At 37.3% G+C, this 27,793-nt stretch overlaps 3 protein-coding genes and 2 long non-coding RNA genes across 9 annotated transcripts in view; 3 read left to right on the plus strand and 2 right to left on the minus strand.

Annotated features, from left to right (window-relative positions):
* Positions 1-399: 399 nt before the first annotated feature.
* On the plus strand, positions 400-4,563 carry LOC148853963 (uncharacterized). The gene is made up of 7 exons (XM_088983462.1): positions 400-1,002; positions 1,094-1,174; positions 1,310-1,486; positions 2,338-2,508; positions 3,047-3,259; positions 3,350-3,438; positions 3,590-4,563. The coding sequence occupies exons 1-7, from the start codon at positions 915-917 to the stop codon at positions 4,283-4,285; spliced, it is 1,515 nt and encodes a 504-aa protein (XP_088839588.1). The 5' UTR covers positions 400-914; the 3' UTR covers positions 4,286-4,563.
* A 662-nt stretch (positions 4,564-5,225) lies between these two features.
* LOC148853964 (uncharacterized) lies at positions 5,226-7,830 on the plus strand. Its single transcript, XR_016112204.1, has 2 exons — positions 5,226-5,486; positions 7,554-7,830. It is a non-coding gene; the product is annotated as an uncharacterized LOC148853964 (long non-coding RNA).
* LOC148853965 (NHL domain-containing protein) lies at positions 7,305-12,414 on the minus strand. 4 transcript variants are annotated; one of them, XR_016112202.1, is made up of 7 exons: positions 12,019-12,414; positions 11,726-11,896; positions 11,468-11,632; positions 9,314-9,508; positions 8,664-8,758; positions 8,040-8,584; positions 7,305-7,830 (listed from the first exon to the last, which is right to left on the minus strand). XR_016112202.1 is itself a non-coding variant. In XM_088981976.1 (6 exons), the coding sequence occupies exons 1-6, from the start codon at positions 12,074-12,076 to the stop codon at positions 8,096-8,098; spliced, it is 1,173 nt and encodes a 390-aa protein (XP_088838102.1). In that variant the 5' UTR covers positions 12,077-12,414; the 3' UTR covers positions 7,976-8,095. The 4 variants fall into 4 exon arrangements, 2 of the variants coding, with proteins under 2 accessions (XP_088838102.1, XP_088838103.1); XR_016112203.1 differs by having other exon boundaries at positions 8,040-8,588; XM_088981976.1 differs by lacking the exon at positions 7,305-7,830 and having other exon boundaries at positions 7,976-8,584.
* Positions 12,415-17,976: 5,562 nt separating this feature from the next.
* On the minus strand, positions 17,977-20,324 carry LOC148853966 (uncharacterized). 2 transcript variants are annotated; one of them, XR_016094846.1, is made up of 5 exons: positions 20,107-20,324; positions 19,392-19,536; positions 19,119-19,285; positions 18,831-19,007; positions 17,977-18,733 (listed from the first exon to the last, which is right to left on the minus strand). It is a non-coding gene; the product is annotated as an uncharacterized LOC148853966 (long non-coding RNA). The 2 variants fall into 2 exon arrangements; XR_016094845.1 differs by having other exon boundaries at positions 18,860-19,007; positions 20,107-20,244.
* Positions 20,325-24,220: 3,896 nt separating this feature from the next.
* Positions 24,221-27,793, plus strand: part of LOC148853967 (AP-1 complex subunit gamma-2-like) — a 62,311-nt gene continuing 58,738 nt past the window's right edge. Inside the window, exon 1 of the mRNA XM_088984630.1 lies at positions 24,221-24,625. Within this exon, the coding sequence (XP_088840756.1) occupies positions 24,594-24,625 (32 nt within the window). The 5' untranslated portion in view covers positions 24,221-24,593. The remainder of the gene's footprint in view (positions 24,626-27,793) is intronic.

Genomic DNA, 27,793 nt, shown 5'->3' on the forward strand with positions numbered 1-27,793 from the left:
GTAAAGAAGAGAGAGATTATAGATAGATTCAGAAAACTATTTTTTTTTTCACCATCCAAATGAGAGTACAGGTATCTACCAAAGTCCAAACAGATTTCTGGTCCAATTAAACGGCTTAGATGAGATGGTTGAAGGCTAGGTCCAGATCTTCTTAAGGCACGTGGCCACTAAGACTTCCAAGTCCCAGACCGTTCTGGGATTCATAATACAATAATGTCTAGACCCAGAACCAAGATGGTGCGAACAAAAAACATTGCTGACAGAGAACAGAAGCAGAAGACAGGAAAATTGAGATAGGCTCACGGAAAAAAAAAGGTTTAAAAACAAATAAAGAAAGTTATTTTGGATCCACTTGGAAAGAAGGCTCCAAAGTAACGAAACTACTACTCATGGACATTTGTGACATCACCAGATTTGCTTCTCGGAGAGATAAATCTGAAGAGTGAAGAATGGAGAGGGAGACTCACTGGCCCCCGAATGTAGGCTATTAGCGACTAGCGAGTGGTTTATTAATTAAAAGCTAAAATAAACTAAACTGTGTTGAGACATAAGCAGAGCATATGATTCCCTTACACTGCGTGTCCTCACATTCGCGCACGCCCTGACCCATCTCCCTTTTCTTCTTTTTCTTGCTTTTTCTTAAACCCTGTTTAAACAGAGGGGACCTCTCTGTAAACTATTAATGCCTCCATTATAATACACAAAACCCTCTTTGTCTCTTTCATCTCTTCTCCTAACTTTCTACTGGTAAAGGTCTCAGGCATTACAAAAGCCAAGGGAGCACAGTTATTACCTTCTGTTTTTTCTCATTCTCATCCACTTGAGCTCGTAGGGTTTCCGAGAGAATGCAGAGCTCGAATCTTCTTATTTGAGCAGCTTCTTTTTAATCTTTAGATCTCTCCAGCATAAGAGCAATGGGGAAACATGGGTTTTCTTTCCTTCTCATTTTTATGGTCTTATTGAGTGGTTTCTCCTCAGCTTCAGCAGCTACCGATCCTGCTAGTGAGTATAAGCTTACTAGCTCTTCGATTTTTTTTTTTTCAGATTTAGTGTTTCCTATAAAATAGACATGTATCTCTTTCTTATTTTGCAGGAATTGTTACTGGGTTTTTCTCCAATGCAGTCTCTGCTCTTCTGAAATGGTTGTGGTCACTACAGACTAACACCAAAACAGGTAAAGATCTTATACATAACCCGCATTGTCTTTGATTTATTCAGAATGTGTTGGGGTTTTTGGTTCCACCCTTTTGTTTTCCAGCTGGAAATTGTTCTCTACAATGATGGGAATTGATGGGTTCTGGTATTTCAGCGATTTCTGGCCGTCCGATGATGAAGTTTGAAAGTGGATACACTGTCGAGACGGTTTTTGATGGTAGTAAGCTTGGAATGGAGCCGTACTCGGTTGAAGTGTCGCCGAGCGGGGAGCTTTTGGTGTTGGACTCTGCTAATAGTAACATTTATAAGATCTCCGCCCCTTTGTCTCGCTGTAAGTGGATTTTACTGTAATGGCATGGAATTTTGCCTGATTGGATCCTGTTTCCGCCGAAACCCTGTTTGCATTATGCTAAACTCTTATTGCCATCGGTATTCATTGCTTTGAACTTCGACTGTTACGATCTGCTTCTGCTAAGTCTCTTTTTTTCATCAAATTCCCTTTTTTTTTTTGGGGGGGGGGGGGGGCGGGTGAGTTAGATTGGTGGAGAAATCTAGCTCTGTATTTCTAATATATTGTCTTGATTACCTTTTTTTTCTGAAGCTTCTATGGCATCTTAGCATCATTTAAAAAATGGCAGCACTGATTTGCTTTTCTTTAGCAGAAGAGCTTCACTTTTTAAAGTGCATTGGTCATTTTAGTTTATTATCCAAGACCCAATTCCATCTTTTTTGAAACTTGCGATCTCTTTTCTTTTTGGTGCTATATTTCTGCAGGAACCGACTACATTTTTTTTATCTTGAACCTCCTTTGCTTCTTTCTAGTACTTACAATGCATAATAATATCCTCAGTTTCTCTTAAATTTGTGACTCCCATAAAGCTCCAGATAGAAGCCTGAGCTCATTTTTTACTTGAATTAATAACTAACCCATCTATTTTTATTGTTTTTGTGTCATTTGAACTCTTGCAGAAACCTAAACAGTATGTGAAAATCAAAATCTTTCTATTCAAGCTTCTTCCTGACAGTCATTTTCCATTTATCTCAAATATATGCTTTCAGTTTTTAAGCTCTTAATTTGTTCTCCTTTCGAATTTTTCATTGAATCTTTTTTTTTTCTGAGTTATCTTTAATTCCTTTTTGGGAACCAAATTAATTTTCATTAAAATGGATGGATAATTGCAGATAGCAGGCCAAAATTGGTTGCAGGTTCACCTGAAGGGTACTCAGGACATGTGGATGGGAAGCCAAGAGAAGCAAGGATGAACCATCCAAAGGGCCTTGCAGTGGATGACAGGGGAAATATTTACATTGCAGACACTATGAATATGGCAATCAGGAAAATCGGTGATGCAGGTAAACCTAAGTTTTACTATATAACAAAAAGAAGTTCAAATGGTTGATGTGAGACATGGAAGTGAGGTTGCAATGGGTTAAAAGATGTAGAATTCTTTAGCTGATGCTTTAACTAAACAAGGGGTGGGAAGAGATCAATTATTTTGGACACAATTGCAAAAATAAGAAGCGTAATATGGGGAGAGATAAGAAGGTTTACCTCTCTATGGTTGTATTTATTATATGTTTTCGCTTTTTGTTTCTCTCTATTTAATGAAATTTCATGGTTATTGATAATAAATTAATTAAACTTATACCCTTATATGCTTCATCTCCTTGTTCAAATTTCTAATTAATTTTAATTATTACATCACACCTTCATCTAATGTGACTGCATGATCTTGACCAGTCTGGTTTTGCATCTTAGAGAAAATGACAGGTTTCATTAATTTTCATGGGTGTGTTTTCTAGCTCTAACATTAAAAAAAATATATGGGATTTATATTATACTATAGGGGATTTCCAATATTTTAACAGTGGTTGAATTTTCTCTCTGTAGGGGTTACAACAATTGCAGGAGGAAAGTGGGGCCGAGGAATGGGGCATGTTGATGGCCCAAGTGAAGATGCCAAGTTCTCAAATGATTTTGATGTTGTTTATGTTGGAAGCAGCTGCTCACTTCTGGTCATAGACAGAGGAAACCAGGCAATCCGAGAGATACAGCTTCATTTTGATGATTGTGCCTATCAATACGGAAGTGGTTTCCCTCTAGGTAGATCAAAGTATCTGATATATTTCCAACTTTCTTTTTGTTTTCTTTCTTTTTGATACTAGAGATAAATACTTTGTTCTTTCATTCAAGGGATCGTGGTGCTTGTTGCTGCTGGTTTCTTTGGTTACATGCTGGCATTACTTCAACGTAGAGTGGGCTCAATGGTGTCTTCCCAAAATGTGAGTTCTCAGTTTTTGTCCCTTTTGTTTCTTTTTCTTTTTAAGTTATCATCCTCCATCATTGGCATCTCAACTTGTGGATTAAACATTCTATCATCTCCAAATGCTAAGAACATGAAACATTGGGTTTCCTCTCTTTTTGCTCTTATAGGACCCAAGAGTTCTTCAGAAGGCAAGCTTTACATCCGGTCCATACCAGAAGCCGCCTAAATCATCAGTCAGGCCCCCTTTAATTCCAACTGATGATGAACTAGAGAGGCAAGAAGACGGCTTCTTTGGTTCACTGGGGAGACTTTTCATTAACACTGGAGCATCTGTGACAGAAATCTTTGGAGGATTATTCTCAGGTTTCAGAAAGAAGCCAGTGAACCATCAATACCAGTACCAGCAACAGAGCAAGCGTCAAAATGTTTGGCCACTGCAGGAAAGCTATGTAATACCAGATGAAGATGAGCCACCCTCTATAGAAACCAGGACCCCAACTCCACGGAAGACATATGCTTTTATGACCAAGGACCCAGAAAAGACTCATCAATTGCGACAAAGTAGGGCTTTCTATAGTAGTTGGGATGGTGACTTTCAACAGCAGCAACAGCAGCAGCAGCAGCAGCCGCAACAACATCAGCATCAGCAACAACATCATCAAAGGCACTATTCTTCAGGTTCGCAGACATACTACGAGCAGAGCTGCGAGACGACCAATGAGATTGTGTTTGGGGCAGTTCAGGAACAGGACGGTCGCCGGGAAGCTATGGTAATTAAGGCCGTGGATTATGGAGACCCGATTTATGATCATCACAATATTCGCTCTCGACTGAACTATATGGGTTACAGCCATGGTTATTGACTTTTTAATACATATAGAATATAAAATGTTTTGGGTGTTTTCCCTCTTAATATCTTGTCATTTGTCTTTCAAAGTTTATGGATAGAGAGAGAGAGAAAGAGAGAGAGAATCAGCATAAGAATTATTGTAATGGAGTAAGCTCCAGTTATGGTTTTTGAGGAAGGTTGGTTCTCTATAGTTTAGCCGGTGAATGAACGGATATCTTCTTTTTCATCTCTATCCCTATGTGGATAAGGTATGAGTATATGGAATTGAATTGCAAAACGCATTAACTTCAATCAGGCTTTTAAAATAATCAGTAGAATGTGAAATGGACAGATGAGTCAACTAAAAGATTTTACATTTTAGAGTCGATAGTGGATCGATCGGGCATTCTTAGTGCTTATTGGCTATTGCTTAAGCACAAGACGTAACGCTTGCATACCGACACTGGCAAACAAAAGATCATACGCAACAAGCCACACCTGAACTGAAAGTTCTGTAGAACTCTTTTGGTAGGTAAATATAAAATAGGATTAGATGATAAAAATGAATTTTTATTTGTCAATGAGAATACATATATTATGGCCTTATGGGAGGATGCAAACGTCTTGGCCCTTTTAAATGACAGCCAGAGCATCTCGTTGGAATTGATGCTGTAAATCTATGAGGATGGTGTTTGTTTAGCGCGATTTGGTAACTCCATGGTTTTTTAAACCGGACGTTATCGGACAGTTGGACCGGAAAAACCGGTAACCGTTCAGCCCCTCGGGTCCGGTTGTACTAAAAACCAGTAAACCTTTAAAACCCATTGAAAAAGTCAAAAAACCACTGACTCAGGCGATCGAATCATTAAACCATTCGACCCATTCGCAGGTTGTCATTTTTATTTTTATGAATTTAAATAAAATAAAAAATAACAAATAAAATGACCCCTATATCCCCAATCCCGTCTCTTACGTTTAGGGTTAGAACGGCCCCATTTTCATTCTAACCCTTCCCTCCTCTCAGCCGCCACACCCAACCGATCACCTGCGGCGGCCACAACCTATGGCATTTGATGACGACACATAGCGACCGATGGTAGTGAGCGTTGATTTTGCAGCAGATCCAGTCGTAACAGTTGTGGGTTGCGGCAGTAGTAGGTCTGGCAATGGACGATTTTGCAACCTTACCTATAGTGACGATGATTCCTACCCACTATTCTCCCATGCTTGCAAGAGTAAGTTCATTCTTCTATCTGCAACTTCTATGAACCACCCAACCTTCAGTCCTTCGAGCTTGAAGGTATAAAATTCAGAAAAAAAATGTAAAACTTGGTTTCCCACCAATTTCGAGCTTGACAGGCTGACACTCAGTTGGGAACCCAAAAGTTTTGCTTTTTTTTTTTTTTTTTGAATTTTATACCTTCAGGGCCGAAGGACTGAAGGTCGGGTGGTTCTCAAAATTGAAAATATATTTATTTTTTAATTTATTTATGACATTACGGGCCAAATCGTTCGACCTGGACGATTGAATTGCTTAACTGGAAACCAATCCCCTGATCAGTTCTGTTTCCGATTTGTTTTTAAAAACATTGGGTAACTCCATGCTTGGAGGACAGTTTGGACATCGGGCTAGTGATGTCCCTTGATCAAGTTACAAAACAAGGCAATCAAAGTGCATGGGTGTGAGCACTTCGATGCTTAAGTTAGCGATGTGGAGATTGGAGAGAGCTGAGAACTTAATTGCAAGGAAATTTGAAAGTTAAATCACATGTACCTTGTGAGGCTAGATATGAGGCATTTATAAGTTCATATAGGCAAGCTACTATGGGCCTCACAATGCTTGTCTAAGATCATGGGTCCGTCTAGTCCGGAGTTAGTTTTGCACCCAAAGATGGACTACGAGTAAATTGATAATGCTTATCCAAGTCCATCCAAATCGGGTGGGGAATAGATAAGATCCATTGACATATATTGTGATTCTAATAAAATCGAAGACAGCTGGATTGCTTCTAAAAGAAGACTGACTACATGGCACCTTGGTAGGTTGGTGCATGTAATTGAACTACTTGGGCTCAATCTAGCTAGGTGACCTGAGATGTCCCAAGGTGATTGGAATCACTGAGGTGTCATTATATCATTCCGTCACTCCACATGTCGTCATATCATTGGACATGCCAAATTATTGCTCACCAATTTCTATTATTGTTTCTCTCAGTCATTTTTTCCATTAAACAAGAAATGTTGCTTGGTCAAACTGTTTACCGAATAGATATTTTTTGGGGGATTGCGTGAATTATATGTCGGGGATATTTTCCCCATCGGATTTCATCCTCACAATATTGTGCTCGCACCATTCACAGTCCCTTACAGCCTTTGCATTGCGACTATCTCCCCATGATAGTCCCAATGCATGACTGTAAAAGGCTATAAGGACGGTCTTGTAAGCATTGAATCTGATCTCTTTCACCCTAATGTCGGCTTTCGCTTCTGAACTTATGCGGCACCTAATATTGTCAAAATGCGTTAAAAAAATACATTTTTCAACAATTTTTGTTGCCTTTCAAGATATGTCATACAAAACATTTTTCTAAACAAATGGCAATAGAATTAAATAGAATTAAACAGCCCCTCCCCTACATTATCGAGTGTCCAAGTGTGGTATCACAAAGGACCATTCCAACGTTGTAAGACCACAAAATGGGGGCCTTTTCCGGGTCCTGATTAAATGATGGTTTTGGCAGTTTTACAAGTTTAATGGGATAACTACCTGGTTGATAGGCAAAACCTTAAATACGAATATGTAGAATACAAAACCTTAAATATTGTATTACTTTGCATGTAATATTTGTATTTGTAATCTTTCCAAACTGAACCATACTAGTTGAATCTACTGAGCCCCACTAATGATGTGGTTGAAGAAACCATACCAAACTTGATAAGGTGATTTGAACTGTGGCGTGGTCCGCGTGGATGCATTGTTAGAAAATTTTAAAGGAAAAATCTATGCTGACAAAGAGCTTTGGCCAATCAAATCCCTCTCCCCTCCCCATGAGTTGTAATAAATAGAACCCGATTGGTTCCAAACTTTATTTCAGCGGTTTCATTGGTTAAAAGTTTTTCCGGGTATCATAGTCGAACCCAAATTTTAAATAAAATATTTCAGCAATCATCCAATTAATGCGGTGTGGACTGGTCCACAAGATTAAAGAAATTGCAATATTTTGTTTTCCGCTCCAAAACCATGTGTGACTGGGTGGAGGATGTGGATCACTTGTTCTGACTTTGTCCTTTTGCCAGAGCAGCGTAGTTGGAATCTGTGGTGAGTTGTCTAGTGAAATTGGATGGCCAGTTTGTTGGAATTGCTTGGCTGTAGCCTGTGACAACAGATCAATGCGATGAGGAGAGAGATTTTGCCAAGAGGAAGCGACTCGTACCTTTGGTGGATATGATCTATGAAAGCAAGAACAAGGTTATCTTTGAGGGAGGGGCAGCAGATCCGAGATAGGTGTGGTTGAACTCTGGTGTGGCGGTGGGGGATGCCGATCCAGCACACAGACTGAATCCATTCGACTGGATAAACTGCATTGTTTCAAAATTAAAATCATGGAGCAAAGGGGTCACTATGGCTTCCAAACTCCATTTCTAAATTAGTAAGAGAGAAGGGAGCAGAAAGTGAAGCACTTTCTGGGACTTCATTCTTCAAAGTTCAGAATCAAGAAGACCATTGGGATAGAAACTAGAAACTAGAAATTGACATATATTCACATAACTATCCAACTTGTACTTACAAACAAAAGTCTGAGTGCATAAAGTTTCATTGAAGAAAGCCATCCTCAGCTTATCTTTATCTCCTCTTAACTATCCAACCACCAGACAGAGACCGCTCTGATGGGCTTTCCCGGCGAGTGAAATCCATAATGGCAGCTTGTATCATTCCATCTAATATTCCACCATCGTAAGTTGAGACATCACCGTTTTCATGTTCCTCATCTCCTTTATGGAGGTCTTCCTTCAGAACCGTGGATGTATCCGGCTCACCATCAAAACTAATCATATCCTTCAATTGGTCAGCTAAGATTTGTTCTTTTGACAACTGATGGTGACATGAAACATCCAAATCAAGCAAGGAAACAGGCTCCCTACAAATCTTCTGATTTTCTACTTTATGAATCTTAAATATAAGACAAACATGAGACTGAATCAGCCCAGCAAGCCTAAGAAAAAATGCCCAAAGAGTTGAGCTAGCAACTGCGCTTCTGATGTCGGAGAAGATTATCACTACTTGAGTCCCCGGAATGATTTGGCAATGCTTCCATGTCTTGCTGAAGACGTCCTGTCTACACATTGACATGTCAAGGTACAAGTATTCAATACTCTTCATGCAATACGGGTATGAAAGAAGAAAAACTCACACGAGCGAAAAACCGATGAGCTGCAAGCCACATTGCCAGGCTTAGTAAACATGCAATTCCCAGTCCAAGCGCCCAGACCCAGGTTGATCCCAGCTCTGGAAGAAAACAGTACTTATTCACATATGAGAAAAGAAAATCTTCATTCACATGGCAAATAAAGTTCTTATATTGTTCCCAGGGTATGAGAATGACACTAAAACAGTATACTCGGCAGATGTTGTGTTCCCAAGAACAAGTATACAATTGAAAACCAAAAGCATGAAATACAAAAAAAGGCACCAGAATACTAGAGGTATAAAAACCGGTTAGAGTTCCCAGAATGTGCTGGTAAAAGAATTCTCTTAGCCATCCAGCCAGGTCATTGCGATCTAACTTTGTATTACCGTGTAGTGTGTCAGCTGCAGAGCTATGCAACTTTTGGTTTCAAGACTGTCCCTTTAGTCCTTAAACAACACTAAATTTTAAACCTTTAGTTATATTATATATGACCTCAATCGTAAATTAGCTGCTAGGGACCATAAAGAAGCACCCTCCATGGTTGCCATGGCATGTGTACCTACAATCTTGATGACAAATGGGCTTCACAATACCTGTACTAAATCAGTCAAATAACTGTGAACCAGTCCATGTAAAATTTGCTGGAAGCTTACTTAATTGAGAATGCGCACAATCCTCATGCTTCAGAATCATTTCTCGGACCAACCTATTTCCACGATCAGAAATCAATAAGGAGCATCTTTCAGATATGAAGATAAGCTCAAAATCTTCTGAGAAAGATGCACTCTGTGCAGGTCCATCCATTTTCCCTGGAGCCTTTGAGTAGCCTCCAGCAATAGTAGTAACACCTGAAAACATCATCAACAGTCCAAAAACTCACTCATAATTACAAAAATAATAATAATAATAATAATAATAATAACAGAGATTTATTCAGGTAGAAAAAAAAAAAAAAGTAGAATGAATTGGATAACAAGAAACACACCGAAGACAAAGTAAATCACAAATATTACCACATGGTATTATTGTTATTTTAATTGTAGGCATAGAGAAAATAGAAATTTGGGACCAACATCAGGTAATGGCACTTTTCACATTTCATGATAAATCTATGATAAATATTAGTAGGAAGAGAAAATAGAAATTATATATGGACCACCTAAACCCTAAGCACATTAACTTCCAGATTTCCAAATCTCCAAGTAGAAATTTGGTATCTGTGTTGGCTCTGAAAGAAGGGACCTACTTGCCTCCTAGAGTTGCAAGTGAACTGCGAAGATATAGAGTCTAAAACTCTAAATCCGTCAAAGAAGTTGAAGTTATGTTGTAAGGAATGTGGTAGGTGCATAACCATCTAAGCTTTAAATTTTAAAGAAAAGGAAAAAGGAAAATATAACAAAAACAAATAATATAATACCCAAACAAAACATTGACCTTTTAACATTTCCAAGTAATTTTGTACAAATAAAAACAAAAAAAAAATCACCAAGTCAATGGCACATCCTAATGTCAATCCATTTGATGTCATCAGTTGGAAAACCCCAACCAATAGGCGGCATCTAGGGTTCAGTAGGCTGGCCAGCATTGTTCTATCTGTGTAGATTCTTAGGAGCTATTAAGATGAATGGGAAAACACATATGACATTGTTTTTGAACTCCATAATTGTAATTTGGAATTCTATGTCTGGAAACAGCGATTTAGCCTCATAATCAGTAGCACCTGTAAAGTTTCAAAACAGCATTAGTGCAATATGAAGGGAAAGGTCCTCTCCATGTGGACTGCTAAATTGTTCTACCACTCCCCTTCCCTCTTGTAAATGTTTACTTCACAACCACCATCCCGTCAGAAATATGCCCAGTTATCTGGATAATCCAATGAAAAAATAATAGAGCCACAAAGAACTAAAAATGAATACAGGCAAAACTACGTCAAAGAAGGTGGTTAGATGTGAAATTAATTATCATTCACTTTGTTCAACTGGTGGGAAACCTATTGATGAGTCTCAGAATCAAATCAAAGTTGACGAAAACTACTATTTCGTGAATTCATGCTCAACATCAATTCCATGGGTATTGCAATTTTTTTTTTCACTTGATTGCTAGGAGTAGCCGAGTAGGACTATTCGATCTTGGGCAGTTGGAATCTTCATTTTATTGTTAGATGTGAAATTAATTATCATTCACTTTGTTCAACTGGTGGGGAAACCAATTGATGAGTCTCAGAATCACATCAAAGTTGACAAAAACTACTATTTCGTGAATTCATGCTCAACTTCAATTCCATGGGTATTGCAATTTTTTTTTCACTTTATTGCTAGGAGTAGCCGAGTAGGACTACTCGATCTTGTGCAGTTGGAATCTTCATTTTATTCTGAAAGGGCAGTTACAATCTTCTTGTCTACAGCCAATATTATGGCTTATGGATGGCCAGACCCTCTGGATGCCCAAATTCAATGTGCATGAAATGTGAACAATAGTGGAGGTTAACTGGTAAAATTGGCTAGGTCGATTTTTTTATTCTTGATGACATAAAATCAACCAATAGAAGAGATAAATGGAGATAAAACCAAAAAAGACTACCCAATAAAAAGAATTTTCACCCAATTAACATACCAAAAAAAAGGATTTAGGAAATATATGTTCTTCGTAAATCTCAATCCAGAGGAGGGTAGTGATGATTACCTATCAAAAAAAAGTGTAAATAGCGATGGAAATGTAGTATCTAAAAGAAGTAAAGATAACAAAGTTTCTACTGTGCAATGACAACAGATGAAACCCCGGAAAATAAAACGAAGAAGTCGGAATACCTGACTTGCTAATCTTCCGTATAGCATGGTTGGACCTATCAGCGACGTAAATATTTCCCTTGAGATCAACAGCAAAGCTCCGTGGATGACTGAACATTGCAGAAGCGGGATCTCCATCAGAAAATCCGCGAGAACCATTTCCCGCTAACTGCCTGACCTCACAATCTGCGAAAGGTAAACAGAGAAACCCTAAAAAAAAATCAACTACATTCGTCTCCCTGTGTTGTTTTAAGCTTCTGGGTTTAAGGTGTTACATACCTTGAGAGAAAGGGGACGAAACAGTGTAGAAGGCATTGCCAGAGGAGTCGAGGATGATAAGGTCATGAGTTCCGGGTCGGGGGAGGACGGATGAAGGGTTAACACGTAGTTTGTTACCGTCGAGTATGGTCGAAACCGTATATCCCTCCTCCAATACGAGTTCAGATGTCACTGTAAGAACAAGGAAAACTATGACCATTGTTGCTTTGTATAAGAAGCCAAATAAGAAAGAGAAGAAGAAGAGGAAGAAGTTAAGCCCATTAATTCAGAGAAAGCGTGATGTTTGTCATCACCTCGATTCGAAGCTAAACAGAGGATAACTAGGAGAAGGAGATGGAGTAACATCGCCATGAAGTTCCAAGTTCGGGGGTGCTTCTGCTTGCTGCCTAAGCAAAAAGATGACAGTGCGACTGCGGACTTTATAAAGAAAAAGGTGACACTCGGGTGACCTCTGTGTAAAAAGGTGAATGAAACAAAATTTGGTGAAATTTGTGAATTACTTTGGAGGCCTGGTTAATTATTAGTGATTGATTCTCGTTCTGCGGCTGCATTATTACTACGAGTGTAAGTGCTCGCCCACGGCTCGTTCGACAGTCATGGCCTGAGCAAAATATCATGCGCCCGTCCCATCCACCGGCCGGTGCGGGGTGTGCGTGAGTGAATGATCCGTTCACAGTACGCGACACCCTGCGTAAGTACTCCGGATCTCCACATTTCCAGCATCTTTTTATGAGATCGTAAAACCCCTTAGGCTGTGTTTGGTTGCAAACTTGCAATTCAAATTTATTTTTCACTTATGCAAAAGCATGGTAGTACAAATGATTTCGGTGCAAATTATGATTTATTTGTTTCAAAATTTATAACATTTTGTTTGATTGTCGTACAAAATGAAGTAAAATAAGACCTGACGCACAATAAAGTAAAATCCAAAACAAAATTAAATCAGAATTTGCATTTTTTTTATTTGCACTCTTAGCCACTTGTATTAAGACAAACAAAATAGCACTACAATCAAACACAGCCTTAGGGGTGTTTTTTTTTTTTGGATTTTGGGAGGTGGAAAAATTGGTTTATAGGATTTTGGTTCCCATTGATCATTGGGCAATGTTTGGTGCCGACGTCATTGCCCCAAAAAATGGTGCCGCATTGGTGCTATGTCAGAAAAACGTTGCCCCAAACCACGCCTTGGAAATCAGGAAGCAAGGTTCAAAGTATCATTATGGTCGATACGTATTGTATCGAGAGCACCCCGATATGCTCCTACAAAGGATGTATCGGGGTTTTGACCGATTCAGGGGATGGAGGAACCTTGAACCGCCCCCTAAACCGGATTTGAAAAAAAAAAGTATCAATACATAGGGGTGGACCCAGGGGACCCAGGGGAGCCATGTCCCCCCTATGGTTCAGAAACTCCCCACTGAAAAACAGTTTTTCCTATAAATTTTCTCCTCTCCTCACTCTCCATTTCAATGGTTGGCCCCCATTATAACAATTTCCTGGCTCCGCCCCTACCGATATGCCCCCTACTGGCGTATTAGGTGTATCAATATTTAGAACCTTGTCGGGAAGGTGTGGTCTAAGGAAACGCCAAATTCAACATTTTCTAAGGTTTCAACTTAACAACAATGACATGGCACCAATGTGGCATCATCTGAAGCAATGGATAATGTAAACCAATGCTGAAAACGTTTATACAGCATTGGTGCCAAAGAAAAACAATGTTGTTTCCCCATAAAACATATTATGTGGTAGCATCAATGCCAAACAAAAAAAAAAGAATAGTTTTTCTGAGAAAAACAGTGCAACAAAACCCTCATCCATACATCATTGTTTTTTCAAAAAATAGCTCTGAAACAATAGCATCAATGCCAAACACCTACCAAGATATTAATGTTCTTTTTTCATATTTATGTGGAATTCATATATTCTTAGGTATTTCTGGATAAGTAGTACCCATTTCTTAGGTGGGTGAATAACTTTCCCACATGTGGGAAACTTGTCAACACTTGAATGGAACAAAAGTGTCCCTTTTAATAATGGATTATTAGTGTTAAAACAATCATTATCTTATTTACTTGAGAAATAAAAAAAAAAAACATAAAATAAATGCATTGATCCAAATAAATAAATTATGGAAAAGCAAATGGGGTCTTAAAGTATCTCACAATTAATTGACTAAAGTAGTCCTTACTATACCATTACAATATGCTTACATGTATGAATTCTTTTAAACTTAACTTTATCTTTTTTGGTCCACAATGCCTTTTAACATTGACGCCTTGGAATTATAGGCAACCTTTTTTCCTATTTTATTTTTCATCAGTCATGAAAAAGAGCATGTTCTATATCTCTAATGGAAAACTTGCACAAAGTTTCAATAGGTGAATCCATGATTCATGACTGAATCAGAACGAACTTAGACTAAGCTCTCATCGAAAGTTCTAACACCTTCCTTGACATAGTAGCCATGGTAGTGTTGCAAGGGTTTCGATTCCAAATGGGTCATGTTGATGGATGTGGAGTCAAAGTTCAATGTATCGACACGTATTAGCCCGTATCGGTCGATACATATCATGTCAATGACTTTCTAATACGCCCTTCCAGGGATTGTATCAGGTCAGACAATGGTTTAGAGGGTAATCGGGCCTTAAACCAACCCCTCTAAATCAGTTTTGAAAAAATAAATAAAACTTTAAAAAGTACCAATACAGGCTGATACACCCTAGTGGTGGTGTATCGGCCTGTATCGATATTTTGAACCTTATATAGAGTTAAAGGGCATGGGGACCATGTTCGGAGTGGTTTCATGGTTTCATGTTTTTGGGTTTCTCTAGATCGATTCAAAGAAGTATTAAGAGAGATAACAAATGTTTCATTAAACTTAATTTTTTTATGTAATGGCATGTACCAATAATAACTACTAATAGAAATAATAAAGGCTTTAAGTTTTGCCTTTGGTTTTTTGTAATGGCATGCATCAAAATTTCATTTCCATTCGTTCATAAAAGTTTGGCTAAAATTTGATTGAATGATTCAATAAGGTCACTTTGACCAAGTTCCCTTTGGGTGAGTTTGGAAGGAGTACAAATGCATATATGTAGAGCGCAAACCTTATATTTTGTATGTATTTATGTTGTACATATTTGCATTTTTACTCTTTCCAAACTGAGCCAATTTTAGTTTATAAGAGGTACGATGCAGTTCAGGATTACTAATGCCAGGTTTCACAGCACTGCAATGCAAAGAATGGAAGAATAGTTGTGAAGATGATGAACCTAACCGTGAAGAAATCCAGCGTTCTATGAGATTCCAGCGCACGGACAGAAACTACTATGAGGCCCCAACACACACTAGTAAGCATTGCAATGCAACTATTGTAAAGTGTGATGATGACCCAAAGGTTTAGGGTCCATTTAGTTTGCAGTTAGAATCGAAGTTGAAATCTTTTGGAATTGGAATTGGAATGATCTATACTCATAATCTGTTTGGTTCAGACTTCAAACAGGAATGGGAATGAACTTGAAATCAACAGAAATAAAATTTCATTCCCAAAGGAGGGAAAGGAAATGACCACTCTCTCAAATGAAAAAATGCCAACAAGAATGAAAGTGGGATTCCAATTCCATCCAACCAAACAGTTGGAATCGGAATAATCCCAAACCCCTATTCCTATAACCCAAACGAGGACTTAGTGTTGCTGTCATTGGCCCCTCTACGAGTCTTCCTCCATTTAAGAGTACCCAGCCACACCAAGATACAATGGAATAAAATCTCTTTTTAAGCTTAGATTTGATGTCTCCACCATAGCGTCCTAAACCAGCTTCCATTTAATTTAATATTCGAAAAAAAAAAGAAAATGAAGAAGAGAAGTCGATGGGAATAAGGGGATTGACTTCAAATATGATGGCAGTTGCACTGATCACTCACTTCTCAACCAGAATAAGAACAAAATAAATAAGATTTTATTCTTTCAAGAAAGCATTAGAAGAATAGATTCAAAATATGGGTTTCTTGTGTCCATTGCCCAATCCATACCAGGTAAATCTCCCCTTGTAAATCACAGGAACTCAGGAAGAAAAAATGTATTGCACATTTGCATCTTCTCCTCACGTCTTGAGAATTGACTACTATGAATGTTTTGAGAAACAAGCCTAAAAAATTAGATGTTTATTCTCCAAAATAGCAATATAATAAAGGGAAAATTCTCGATTAATATCCTCTGTAATTTGTGTCTAATGCCACTTTGGTCTCTAAACTTTAAAATGCAATAATTTAGTATTCAAACATTTAAAACTGACAATCCAGTACCTTCCATTAATTAGCAGTTAACCTGTCATTAAGTGACATTTGAAAAGCACATAAATGCCCTCCGAGTATCATTTAATTTTCTTTATCAACTATCTAAGCATTGACAAAAAATTAACAATCCCAAATCCTCGCATTGCATTTGAGTGGACATTCTAGTGACCATACCTTTATTGAATATAAGAGTCAAGAATTTGGGACTATTAATTTTTTTGTAAGTGTTTGGGTACTTACTTGTCGCATTTTAAAGTTCGAGGACCAAAGTGACACTATACCTAAAGTACAGGGTACTAATCAAACACTTTACATGAACCCCTTGATCCATAGTTAAGAAATAGTGCCCTGAATCAGTAGTAAGTCTAAGCTAATAACCTCAAAGCTCTTCAATAGCAGTAAGCCTATAACCACTGTTTTAAATTTTGGACCAGACTGAACGGTTGAACCGTTTGACCCAGGAACTAGTCAGTTTTTAGGTCCATTTTTAGATTGGACTGCTCTTTTTTTTTTAAGTTGAATTGTTGAAAGAACCGTTAACCCAAATGGTTGAACCACTAAACTGTTTGACCCAGGCAATGATTTAATATTTTTTTTTAAAGATTATTAACAGATAAAATAAATGAGATTAAGAAATGGGGGAGGGACTGAGAGTCTGAGACACAATCTCATATCTGAGATATCGATGAAATCAGAGAGAGAAAAAGAGGTTGGAGAGAAAGAGATGCAAGCTGAGATTAAAGATTAGAGAAAGAGAAAAACGAAATATGAGATCTCTAATATGGGACAAGAGAAAGAGATCATGGTCTCCATTGTTGTTGCCAGAGAACGTTGCCTTCTTCTTTCTTTCTTTATTTCCGTCTTTCTTCCTTTCTTTCCTTCATTCCTTTATTTACTTCCCTTCCTTTCCGTTTTTTCCTTCCTTTCATTTCCTTTTTGTTTTCTTAGCCAATAACCACATAGCTCTAGCTCTCTTCTCATAAAAGAAGAGAGATAGCACCTTAATATTCCAAAGGTCAAACCGCTTAAACTATTTGATATGGTTGAACCATAGACCTGGAAACCAGTGATCAAAGAGGTTCAGTTTCCAGGTCAGTTTTTTAAATCATGCATAAAACTTCAAAGATAGCTATGTTTGCTCCTCATGTTTCTCTTGCGGATGTATTTAAAAGGGTTGTTACTAGATTTGAATTTGGGTTATTTTTTCTAAATTTGATGTTTATGGTTAGAAAAAATGTGTTTGTTTGTGAATAAAATATTTTATTTTTGTATTTTCTACTTAATCTTAACATTATTGAAAATTTGGATCCATTGGGTATTATTTTGAAAACTCTAAGAGAAAGAAGGCAAATTCAACATTTGAATATTTCCTTCAATGTTTAATGACGATGTTAATTGACATAAAATTTATGAGTACTTAAAGGGATTTTGCAAATAGTATGGAAAGTTTTAGTATGTTTCCTAAAACTTGTGGTAGCTTAAGGGATTTAGCCTTTTATATAAATAGGTACTATAGAATGACCCCCCCATACCAAGTATGGAGCCAATATTCAATATTCAGATTTTTTTCATGTATTTTGATAAATTTTGTTTGACACTTACTTTTGTTTAAGAGAGTTAACCTTTTTATATAAATAGGCATACATATATACCATACACATCCAGTTATACTTCAATCCATTTTATACCCATTTTGGTTCCAACAACCCTTGAGCTTTGTGAAAGGGCCAATTTCAATCCTAAAGAATTTAAAATGACCATTTTCAATGTTAGAGTTTGGAGAAGAATGACAACTCTAAAAAAAATAAATAGCATTTGAAACGATGTTGATAGATTTGTCAGACAACGTAGCACTACTAAAGTTCGAAAAATGTCACTTTTGATCCTAAAGTTTGAAAATGTGCTTAAGTAAATTACTTTAAGGTCTAATTAAATGACCATAAAATATTTAATTTATCTAATTAAATTATACTATTTAAGATAATTAAGTAAATTAAACAATTAAATTAAGGGAAAAATCCCCGTAATTATCCTGTACTTAAATCGAATGACAATTTAATATCCGAATTAAAAAATGCTACAATCTAATACCCAAACTCCACTGACCAAATACTACGGAGCAGAGAAAGCGTCGTCCAGCCACCTCTGCTCGCGGATGGGGGCGTTATCTGCCCCTCCTGAGAAAGGCGAACTCAGGAGCGCACGGAAAGCGTTTTTGGACCATGTTTACGTGCTTGTGGTGGCGGATGCGTCAAAGGACGTTGTCTTTGTCCAGGGTTTCGGAGGCGTTAGAGGGTTTTAGATACAGGCAGTTTGTGATGGGGTTTGGGGTTTCAGGGTTCTTCTAATCTCGATTGTTTACTGTTCATCGTCTCCTTGAATAGCGGCGGCACTCCTTCTCTTCTCCCACAATACTCCTTTGATCCCTTCATCCCTCATCATTTTCCTGCTTTCTTCCATCGAGCAAGAATCAAAAACTCCATTTTAATTTGCTAATTCGAACCCGAATTCACTGATCACCTTCTTCGATTCAACACAGCGGCGGCGGCGGCGGTTAACACTCAATCAGCTCGCAGTGGTGAAATCCAACTACTTTTTTAGCCACATTCTAGTGGCTCCTGATCATTTTTTGGGGGTAAATCTTCATACAAGATGCTTCATCTGTCTCCCCATCATCGTTGACTCCTCAAACACATCCAAAGCCATTACCTAAAGACAAAAAATCAAAACAGAGCGAATAGAATCATCTCTTGCCACATGGTCTGAGTTCAGGTTATGACATAACCCAGATGCATTTTAATTCAACCTATTGAAAATGGTGCACCAAAGACCAACCACAGATCGAGCTGATGAAGCAAGCAGCCATCGGAAGGGCTTAAACGCAGTAAGTGGTGGCCAGCGCGTGCTGTTCATTAGACGGACGGTCTTAAAATCGTGATCTTCATCGTCAGTCTAATGCAAAATCAACCCATAGCTTTGTTTTCTATGAAAAGAAACAAAAAGGCTTGCATCAACACCGGGGAGCACTAGACTATCTTCAAAGACAACTAATTAATTATTGATGATTGTCTTAAATAGGGGAATATAAGCTTGCCTTTGCAATCTCTCCGCGAGGGTGGGAGAGGCTCTCGAAATTTTTGTACTGCTTCAATCTCATCTCTTGGTACTTATCCCTCGTAAAGTTCATCCTCTCCCATGGAATTCCCTGAATATCTTTCCATTTTGAGCCTCAAGAGCCGAAGTATCAGGCTTTGCCTTATTCTGAAACAAGATAAAAAACAAAGCCAAAGCCCAAATCAAATCAATTACTTCGGCTCTAAGGTCAAATAAATTTAGTAAAGAGCCAATTACAATCCTCTAAACACACCATGTCGAAGTCGTCTTCAAAATCCGAATCTTCTCAATTTCTATTTTGCTATGCTTCTTCAAAAGGATCATCCTCGAAATCAATCAAGTCATAGTAATCATCAACCATGTATTCGAGCTCGTAGTTCTGGTACTGATCCATTAGCCTATAATTCAGATGGACTTTAGTGAGCAATAGTAGAATAATAAACTTTACATGAACCGTTGAATCCAAATGAAAAAAAAAAAAAAACTAATGAGATGAAGAGAAAATAAGAAAAACAATAAGGGAAAAAATCAGCATTTCTCAAACACACAAAGAAAAGAAGAAAAGACAAAGGAAAAGGCAAGCTTTGTAAACAAAGGATTCAATCAAGAAAGCAGAATGAGTGTTAATAACAAAATGGAAACAAAACAAATAAACTAGAAGAAAATATCATATAATCAACATTGGGCGGAACACAATTATCGATTCAACCCAAATCATAACAGATGAAACAAGACAATCGTACAACATAACCAAAGCAGGAAAACGGGAATAAAATCGAACAAAGAACTCCACGGCACCGCTTTCTCAAAATAAAAAAGCACTGACCAGAAAATAAGCAAGAGCATAACTCAAACAACGAAAGGACGACCACGAAACCTTGATTAGCACCATTAAGCAACTAGGCACAATTAGTTAAAAAGATGATAGCGACGAATGAAAAGAACATGAATAAAGAACTATAACTCACCTCCGAATCTTGAAAGAAGAAGATCGAGAAACAGAATTAAGAAAGGCAAATCTCAAAGGGGAAAATCGATGAATGTAAGAGTGTTGAAGTAAACAGGTGAGTGACAATAAGAGTGTTGAAGTAAACAGGTGAGTGACAAAGAACAAGAGAGCAATAGAGACGAGGAAAGCAAGAGCGACTGACGATGAAGATCACGAGAACAACACGCGCGTGTTGTCCATTAGACGGATGGTCTTAAACTTTTTATCCTCCCGCTTGTGGATTCTGTTTCATTTTCTTAGAAAGCTAATGGTATATTTTATTTTCAAGGGTAATTTTAACATTTTTAAAAGTCTTAAATCATATATGATGTTACCTAATATACATAATTGATAGTTCATTAACGGTAGGTACTAGATTATCGCATTTTAAAGTTTGGGTACTAAGTTGGTACTCGGCCTAAAGTACAAGGTACCTATCGATAATTTTCTCTTAAATTAATTAAGAGACAAGTTAATTAATTAGATTAATTAAAATAAAAAATAATTAAAATAAATACTAAATAATTAACAAAAATATATAATTGAAATGGATCAACCCATGACATTAAAAAATAAAATATAATTAAAATAAATCATAATTTAAAAACCATTTACTATATTGAATAATTTAGCACTTGAATCGTATGGGACAATGGTTTGTTAACCAAATAAATGTTTTTTTTGGAAAGTTTCTGGACCAGACAATTGACCAGTTCTTGGGTTGAATGGTTCTACCACCTAGGTATAAAATGGAACTAGACAATTGATTATTTCTTTGGTTGAACAGTTTGATCGCTTGGAATTTCAACAAACAACTGACCCAAAATGGTTGAAGTGCTACACTATTCAATCCGATAAATGGTTTTTTAGGTCATTTTTTTTCAAAGCATCATGGATTGATCCATTTGAACCAAACAAAAGGAACCGCTAAATGCCATGCTTTATGGTCATTTTTAGTTGATTACCTTCATTTATTTAATTTAATTTATTGATTCAGTTGCTTAATTTACTTAATTATCTTAACAAGTATAATTTATTTAATTTAACTAAATAAATTAAATATGTTAGGGTCATTTAATTAGACATTGAAGTAACTTACTTAATTAACTTTATTAAATTGGCCAATTTTCAAACTTTAGGGTCAAAAGTGATATTTTTCAAACTTTAACATTGCCACATAACCGCACTAATGGTTGAAATTGACCTTTTTGTAAAATTCAGGGGTTATTAAAGCCAAAATATTGATGCGTGTATAACCCTTTAAGGGAGCATTCTTTTTTTTTTTTTTTTGGATTTTTAGAGGGGGAAAGTTGGTCAATGGGATTTTGATTCCCATTGATTAAGAAACTTATGTTCTTTTTTCAGATTTATGTAGGGACCAAGAAACTGGGTATCGCTTACCCAGGTAAGTGATATCCATATCCTAAGTGGGTAAATAATGTTTCCACCCGGGGGAAAGTCACTAATACTTGAATGTGGATAAAAATATTTCTTTTAAAATGGTAAAATGGTTAAAATGGTCATTACCATATTTACCTATAAAATAAAAGAACATGAATAAATACACTTAACCAGATAAATATTTTCCAGGAAAGATTTACGTAGATAAATAACTTATTGAAAAAGCAAATAATACTTAAATACATGCACACGATAGATTCTGGATTTGTCATGTCTTTATTGGATAATGCTGATGCTTGTGTTGCCTTGATATCTAGACCATAAAAGCTAAACTGTAAATATTTTAATGGCCATCGTATGATGTCAATGTTTGCAACTAGTGCTTGTCGAAATATTTTAATATTTAAACCCAATCAACGAGTTAAAGACATATAAAGAAATATGGTGAAAAAATATTTACTAGTTATTCCCCTCATATTTTTGTTGTCCCAAAGGTATTTCCTAAATTTTAACCATTTTCTCTAAAACTAGCGGAATAATATATGCCTTGCACGTGTTCAAGTAAAAATAAAAAGGCAAAAAGTTAGAAGAATATTTAGATTTTTAAAATATAATTTTCCTTAAATGCCCTAACTCATAGATTAGATTTAAAATTTAAAATGTTGGAGGCACTATCATATATAAACACTAACATTGTATGATATTAATAAAATAATTCTGATTTCAATCCTATGCTCTCGACATGAAGCCATTGCAAGTGCTCCTCGAATCTGTAAGTGTAATATATGGAAATTTAATAAAAAGGTGTAGTACATGGAGGCTGTTATCTAGGCGGTGTTTGGTTGATGGTTCTAAAAAATATTATGGTTCAATAAATGAATCAATTTATTTATTTTTCCTATAAAATAGACCGAGATCCCATTTTCAGACATGTAAGGCATTCTATTAGTGAGGTAGTGGTTAACTGGTTATGTTTGGACTATACAGTATTGTATATGTTGTTTTGTTGATTGTTTTTTGTTTTTGTGTTTGATCAAACACGTCGTAACATTTTTCTTTGTAAAAATTTTATCTCTCACCACAGGCCTTTGATCATACGGCTAATATCGATCGAATGTCATTTTGGATAGAGATCTCAGCGCTATGCAGTACGATTCTAATGTGGAATATTATACCAATCACTTGTCTTATGTATATTATTTTAACATGCCAAAAAACCCCATTTTTTTTACCATATATTGCATGGGTGGGAATGCCGTAAATCACGTGTTAACAAATGCCCATTTTCCTCCTGATTATGAAACCATGGATTACTGGAAGTATCAGCTAGAGGTGTCAATCGGACCTGATTTGGTCCAATGCGATCCAGTCCAATAGAAGACCATTATAAATGGATTAGATCCGATCCAAATCGATGGATACTTTTGATTATTTTAGATCGGTTCAGTTTAATGCCTAAACCCTCTAATATGTTCAAATTGATTTTAATTTAGATTGATTTCAATGCAAACTTGGTTTATTGACACATATATTTTTATTTTCTATCAATAGATCAGATATTGGTTTGATTGATCCAATCTAATATAAATCTATTATGGATGGATTAGGTCCAATCCAATCCAATAAATACTTTGAACCATTAAGCCTGGACGGGTCCAATTTAACATGTCTATTGGTTTGTCCTATTTGTCTAAATTGGTTTTGATTTGGACAAGGTGAAATCCAAAACCCCATTGACAATTTGACACCCTAATATCAACAATTTATCAAACAACAATTCCACCTTTTTTTTTTTGGTATTTTAGAGATATGCACAGCCATTAAGTATTAACCCCCAGTTCCCCTCTCCAAAATTGGTAGTTGTGGGAATTGAGCCCGTGTTTATGCTGGAGGCTTGGAGCGAACCAGTTAACATACCAGCTTAGCCATCACTAAATTGGCATCAAATAGAGCTGTAAATCAGGCAATGCTTCTCATGGCCTATACGACATGGGCTGGGTCAGCGCGACCAGCACTGTAGCACACGACATGGGCTGGGTTACCTATTGTATTATATATATTTTTTAATTTCATTTTATTATCTCATATATAAACAATTGTAAACATCAAATTTCATATAAAATAAAATCTCAAGGTTTTTTTTTTCATTTTTTGTCTATTTTGTTAATTTATTTTAAAATTTTCATTATTTTTGTTTGTTTTTTTTTTTTTTAAATATGCCTCTCCAGGCCTAGCTTAGCCTACGACCCAGCCGACCTGAACCCTCATGAGCTCGTGTTCTGGGCTGTGCCGGGCCTGACCTCTGAAGTATCCAAGAGGCAAGCATGGCCCAACACAGCCTGCCAAAGACTGGCACGACCTGATTTACACCTCTAATATCAAAAAATAATTCCACTTGTGGCATATTTCTAGAACCAAATGAATCTTAAAATGCATTCATGACCCAAACGCAACCTTGGTTAGGAACATTTTTCTCCGTCGATACGTGTTGGTGTGGTCCGTGGAGTCGTCATTGTTTTCCAGCGATTTCGAACCTTCGATGGAACCGCAGGTGGGCCATGTCTACAGATCTACTGAACTGTAAACAAAATTTACGGCCCAAAACCCATTCAAGGCCCATTCAACTGGGTCCGGAGTTCGACTTATCGTGAGGACGTTGTGTTGGGATTAATTCACAATGGTACATGCGTTTCATAAAAATAAATAATTTTGATTAAATTTATGGAATTAAAGGCTTGAATTCGAAGATCTGTTCTCTCCCTTCCTTCCGTTTACAGGACAGACGGGAGAGAAATCATAAAAGAAAAAGAAAAGAATCATCGCGGAAACAAATAACTCTCTCAGTAGCACCATATCTTTCCCCGATCCAAATCCCTCCTCTGAATCTCTCTCATTCTCTTACATCCCACTGCGTTCCCTCAAATTGTCACCTCGGATCTTGACCTTTGTCTTCTCCCATCCCTTTTAACTTTCGATCTTCGGCTTCTTTCGTGATTGAGATTTCCCCGCTTCTGTTCTTATTTGGATCGGATCGAGCTCCCCCGGATATTCACAAGGGACCAAATCATGAATCCTTTCTCTTCAGGAACGCGATTGCGGTAAGTGGCGAAGCACTGTTTCCTCTTTGTTAGATCGAGTATGCGGAAAATGTTGATTTTGTGTTTGACCCTTATTGATTGCGAGATGTGAGCTTAGAGTGGTTGAACTACCGCGGATTTCAATTGGCTTCTCTATGATAGCAATGGGATTGATAATCAATGGCATTAGAATTCTTACCAACGGATAAGTTTCTGTGGGGAAATGAAACCAAATTTGTGGAAAAAAGTGCATTTTTTTCCTCCTGTTTTATGTTTTTTTTGCTTAATCTGGAATTGTCACTGGAGTCTGGTTAGAGCTAAATTAGAAATTGAAACTAGATTTGTCCACTGCAAAACGAGATGCAGGTGAAAATGCTCGATTCACGCCGTATACTCTCAAATGCAATCTTCTGCGTTAGGATATTTCCTGGACGTCTTCCATTAGGTAGGGTGCAGATGACCTCAACCTTTTGCATTATGGCACACCTATGGGAGATTATTATTTTTATTGCTCCTAGAGCAAGGGGGACGGAACCTGTCTTGGTAAGAAGAAGAACGTGATGTTAAATGGTGCTAAGATTCGGGTGATTTTATTTCGTTCTTATTCCATATTCATAGTTCTAGGAACGAACAAGAGAAAAAATACATAAGGCTTGCTGTCAAATTGTTCCTATAAACGGGCTCCCTTTTTACTCCCTGATCCAAGCGGGTCCCCTATCTATAGTTCTAGGAACAAACAGTCACCAACTTAACTTTCCTTCTCTATGGTTGACATGGTCTCTTTTCTTATTGATTGTCTATTGGTGAGTTTATGGCCTGGGGAGAACACGGGGATTAAAGAAGCACGTGGGCACTGCTTTGAATTCTTCGTTAGGTTTAGCATTGGGATTAGAAGGCAAGCAAGTTGCTCACTTACTCATGGAGGCAATTGACTAGATCAAGTTGAACGAAGACATTTTTTTTTTTTTCTGGAAAAAATTATGGGACCTATAATAGTCTTGTTGCTGTAGGAGTGTTTGCTTCAATTAAAGGGCCATTACAATTCATGAGTGATTGCTCTAAAAGAAGATAACTTATTTCCTGGAAAAATTACAGGGCCTATAATAGTCTTGCCCTTTCAGGAGTGTTTGTTCTAAAGCATTAAAATAAAGGGCCATTACCCAGTGTTTGTCTCGGCAACCTGGGCTCTTTTGAGGGTTGGCTAGATACAGACCTAACCTTTGGAATATATTAGCATTAAGTGGCTACTCTCAGACTGAAACCTGCATTCTCACAATAGGTGAGTTTGGTTTCTCTTCACCATTTATCAAGATATGAGTTCACAGAAAATACTGTCCTGATTTGTGGACAACGTCACATTCTCATAGGCAAGGTGAGTGCTTTGAGGTTCTAATTGGTAAGTTAGGGGTGGATTTGGGTTGGGTTAGTGGAAGAGTGCAGAATGCAAAAAACGGTGATGTTCATGAGGTAAGGTTAGCAGCAAAGGTTTCTTGCCAAGGAGAACCTTAGAAGTACTGGGAATCATTTTAAAGGCACCAACAATCTTGGTGCATGTAACTAAAAAGTTCTCAAGGTTGAAGAGTTGCTTGTGTGGTGCATGCCCATGTTAGAAGTTCAACAGAGTTTATGAGAGGAAGAGGATCAAAGGTCAGGGATGTAGAAAATGCCAATATGAGGAATTGTCACTGCTTGATAATTCATTGGCTGAGTTTGATTGAATGGGATCTTTCAGGGAGGTAATGGTCAAAATAGACATTGGGTAGGATTTAGGCATCCAGTGTGAGACAAGGTAGAAGATAAAGCTCCTAGTGATGAGAAGAATTGTGGGAACATGGCTGAGGATCACCCTTATCAGATCAAACGTTTTAGAATTGGATTCAAGGAGGGGCTGGTGGCATTCAATTGGATGAAGAAGTGCAAGGCAATAAAAAATAGAGATCAAGATGGTGGTCGATAAAGCTAAATTTTGATGGAAGTAGTGAAGGTAACCCAGGCCCTTCAGGTGTAGGAGGTGTCTTCAGAGATGAGGAGGGGAAAGTGTTGGCATTGTATTCAGGCTCCATTGGGATTGGGGATTCTTTGAGAGCTGAGATCTATGCTTCATTGAAAGGTATTAGAAAGAGCAAGGAACTGAATATACAAAAATTAATTATTGAAGGGGACTCAAAATTGGTGTTGATCTGGATGCAGAGGGGGAGTGGCCTTTGGAAGTTCACTAATGAAAGAAAGGAAATCAAATGATTAACTAGGGAGATGGAAATACAATTTTCAGTGGGTGAAAAGAACAGCAAATGCCTTTGCAGATGCTTTGGCAAAGCAGGGTGTGGGAAGGGTTCATTTGTACTGGGCTGTATTTGTGAGCTTGTTGTTGCTTTCTTGGGAGTGTTAAGCCTTTTTTAACTCTCTCTGATTGCTGTACTGTTGTTTTTATATATTAATATAATAAAATTCTGTTATTGATAGAAAAAATGGTGGTCGATATAGAGGTTGAACCGTTGAAGAGAATGCACATTTTTTTTAAAATTATTTATTTATTTTTTATATGGAATTAGATGAAAGAAAGATAAAGAAGATTATATCAATCTTCAACCTTCAAACTGGCTGTTCTTAGGCCCGGTGGGAATAGGGTATTCTACAACGGCTGAGTTATTGGCTGCAGTACAAGGGATCCAGATTGCCAACCAACTTGGAGTGGAGAAATTATTAATTGAAGGGGACTCTGAGGTGATTTTGGCCTGGTTCTCGAATCCAGATTCAGTCATTTGGAGTTATAGGGATCTCATAAAAAAAGTCAAATTCTTAACAAGAAACATAATATTTAGAGTCCAATGGGTGGGTAGGTCGGCAAATGCTCTGGTTGACTCTCTTGCTAAACAAGGGTCCTCTAGGGGTGGGTTATTTTAGGCAGCTTGGTAATCTTTATTTCTGATCTCTTGTAATGATTAGGAGAGGCTGCACCTCGTGCCTCTTCAGGGGATGCTTGTAAAGTCTTATTCTATTTGATTAATGAAATCAACTTTCAATTATAAAAAAAAAACTTCAAACTGGGATTAGAAAAAAATTGTACCCAGTAATAACAAAGATCTATTTGGGTAGAATAAAGTAGAATGAATTGAATTACAAGCAATACACCACAGATGAAGTAAATCACAAGCAAACCCACTATTTTCCTGCAATCTGGTACAAGTC

The sequence above is a fragment of the Nelumbo lutea genome, chromosome 4, assembly GCF_056320005.1.
Source record: "Nelumbo lutea isolate HS-2025 chromosome 4, American lotus-T2T, whole genome shotgun sequence".
Classification (NCBI taxonomy): Eukaryota; Viridiplantae; Streptophyta; class Magnoliopsida; order Proteales; family Nelumbonaceae; genus Nelumbo; species Nelumbo lutea.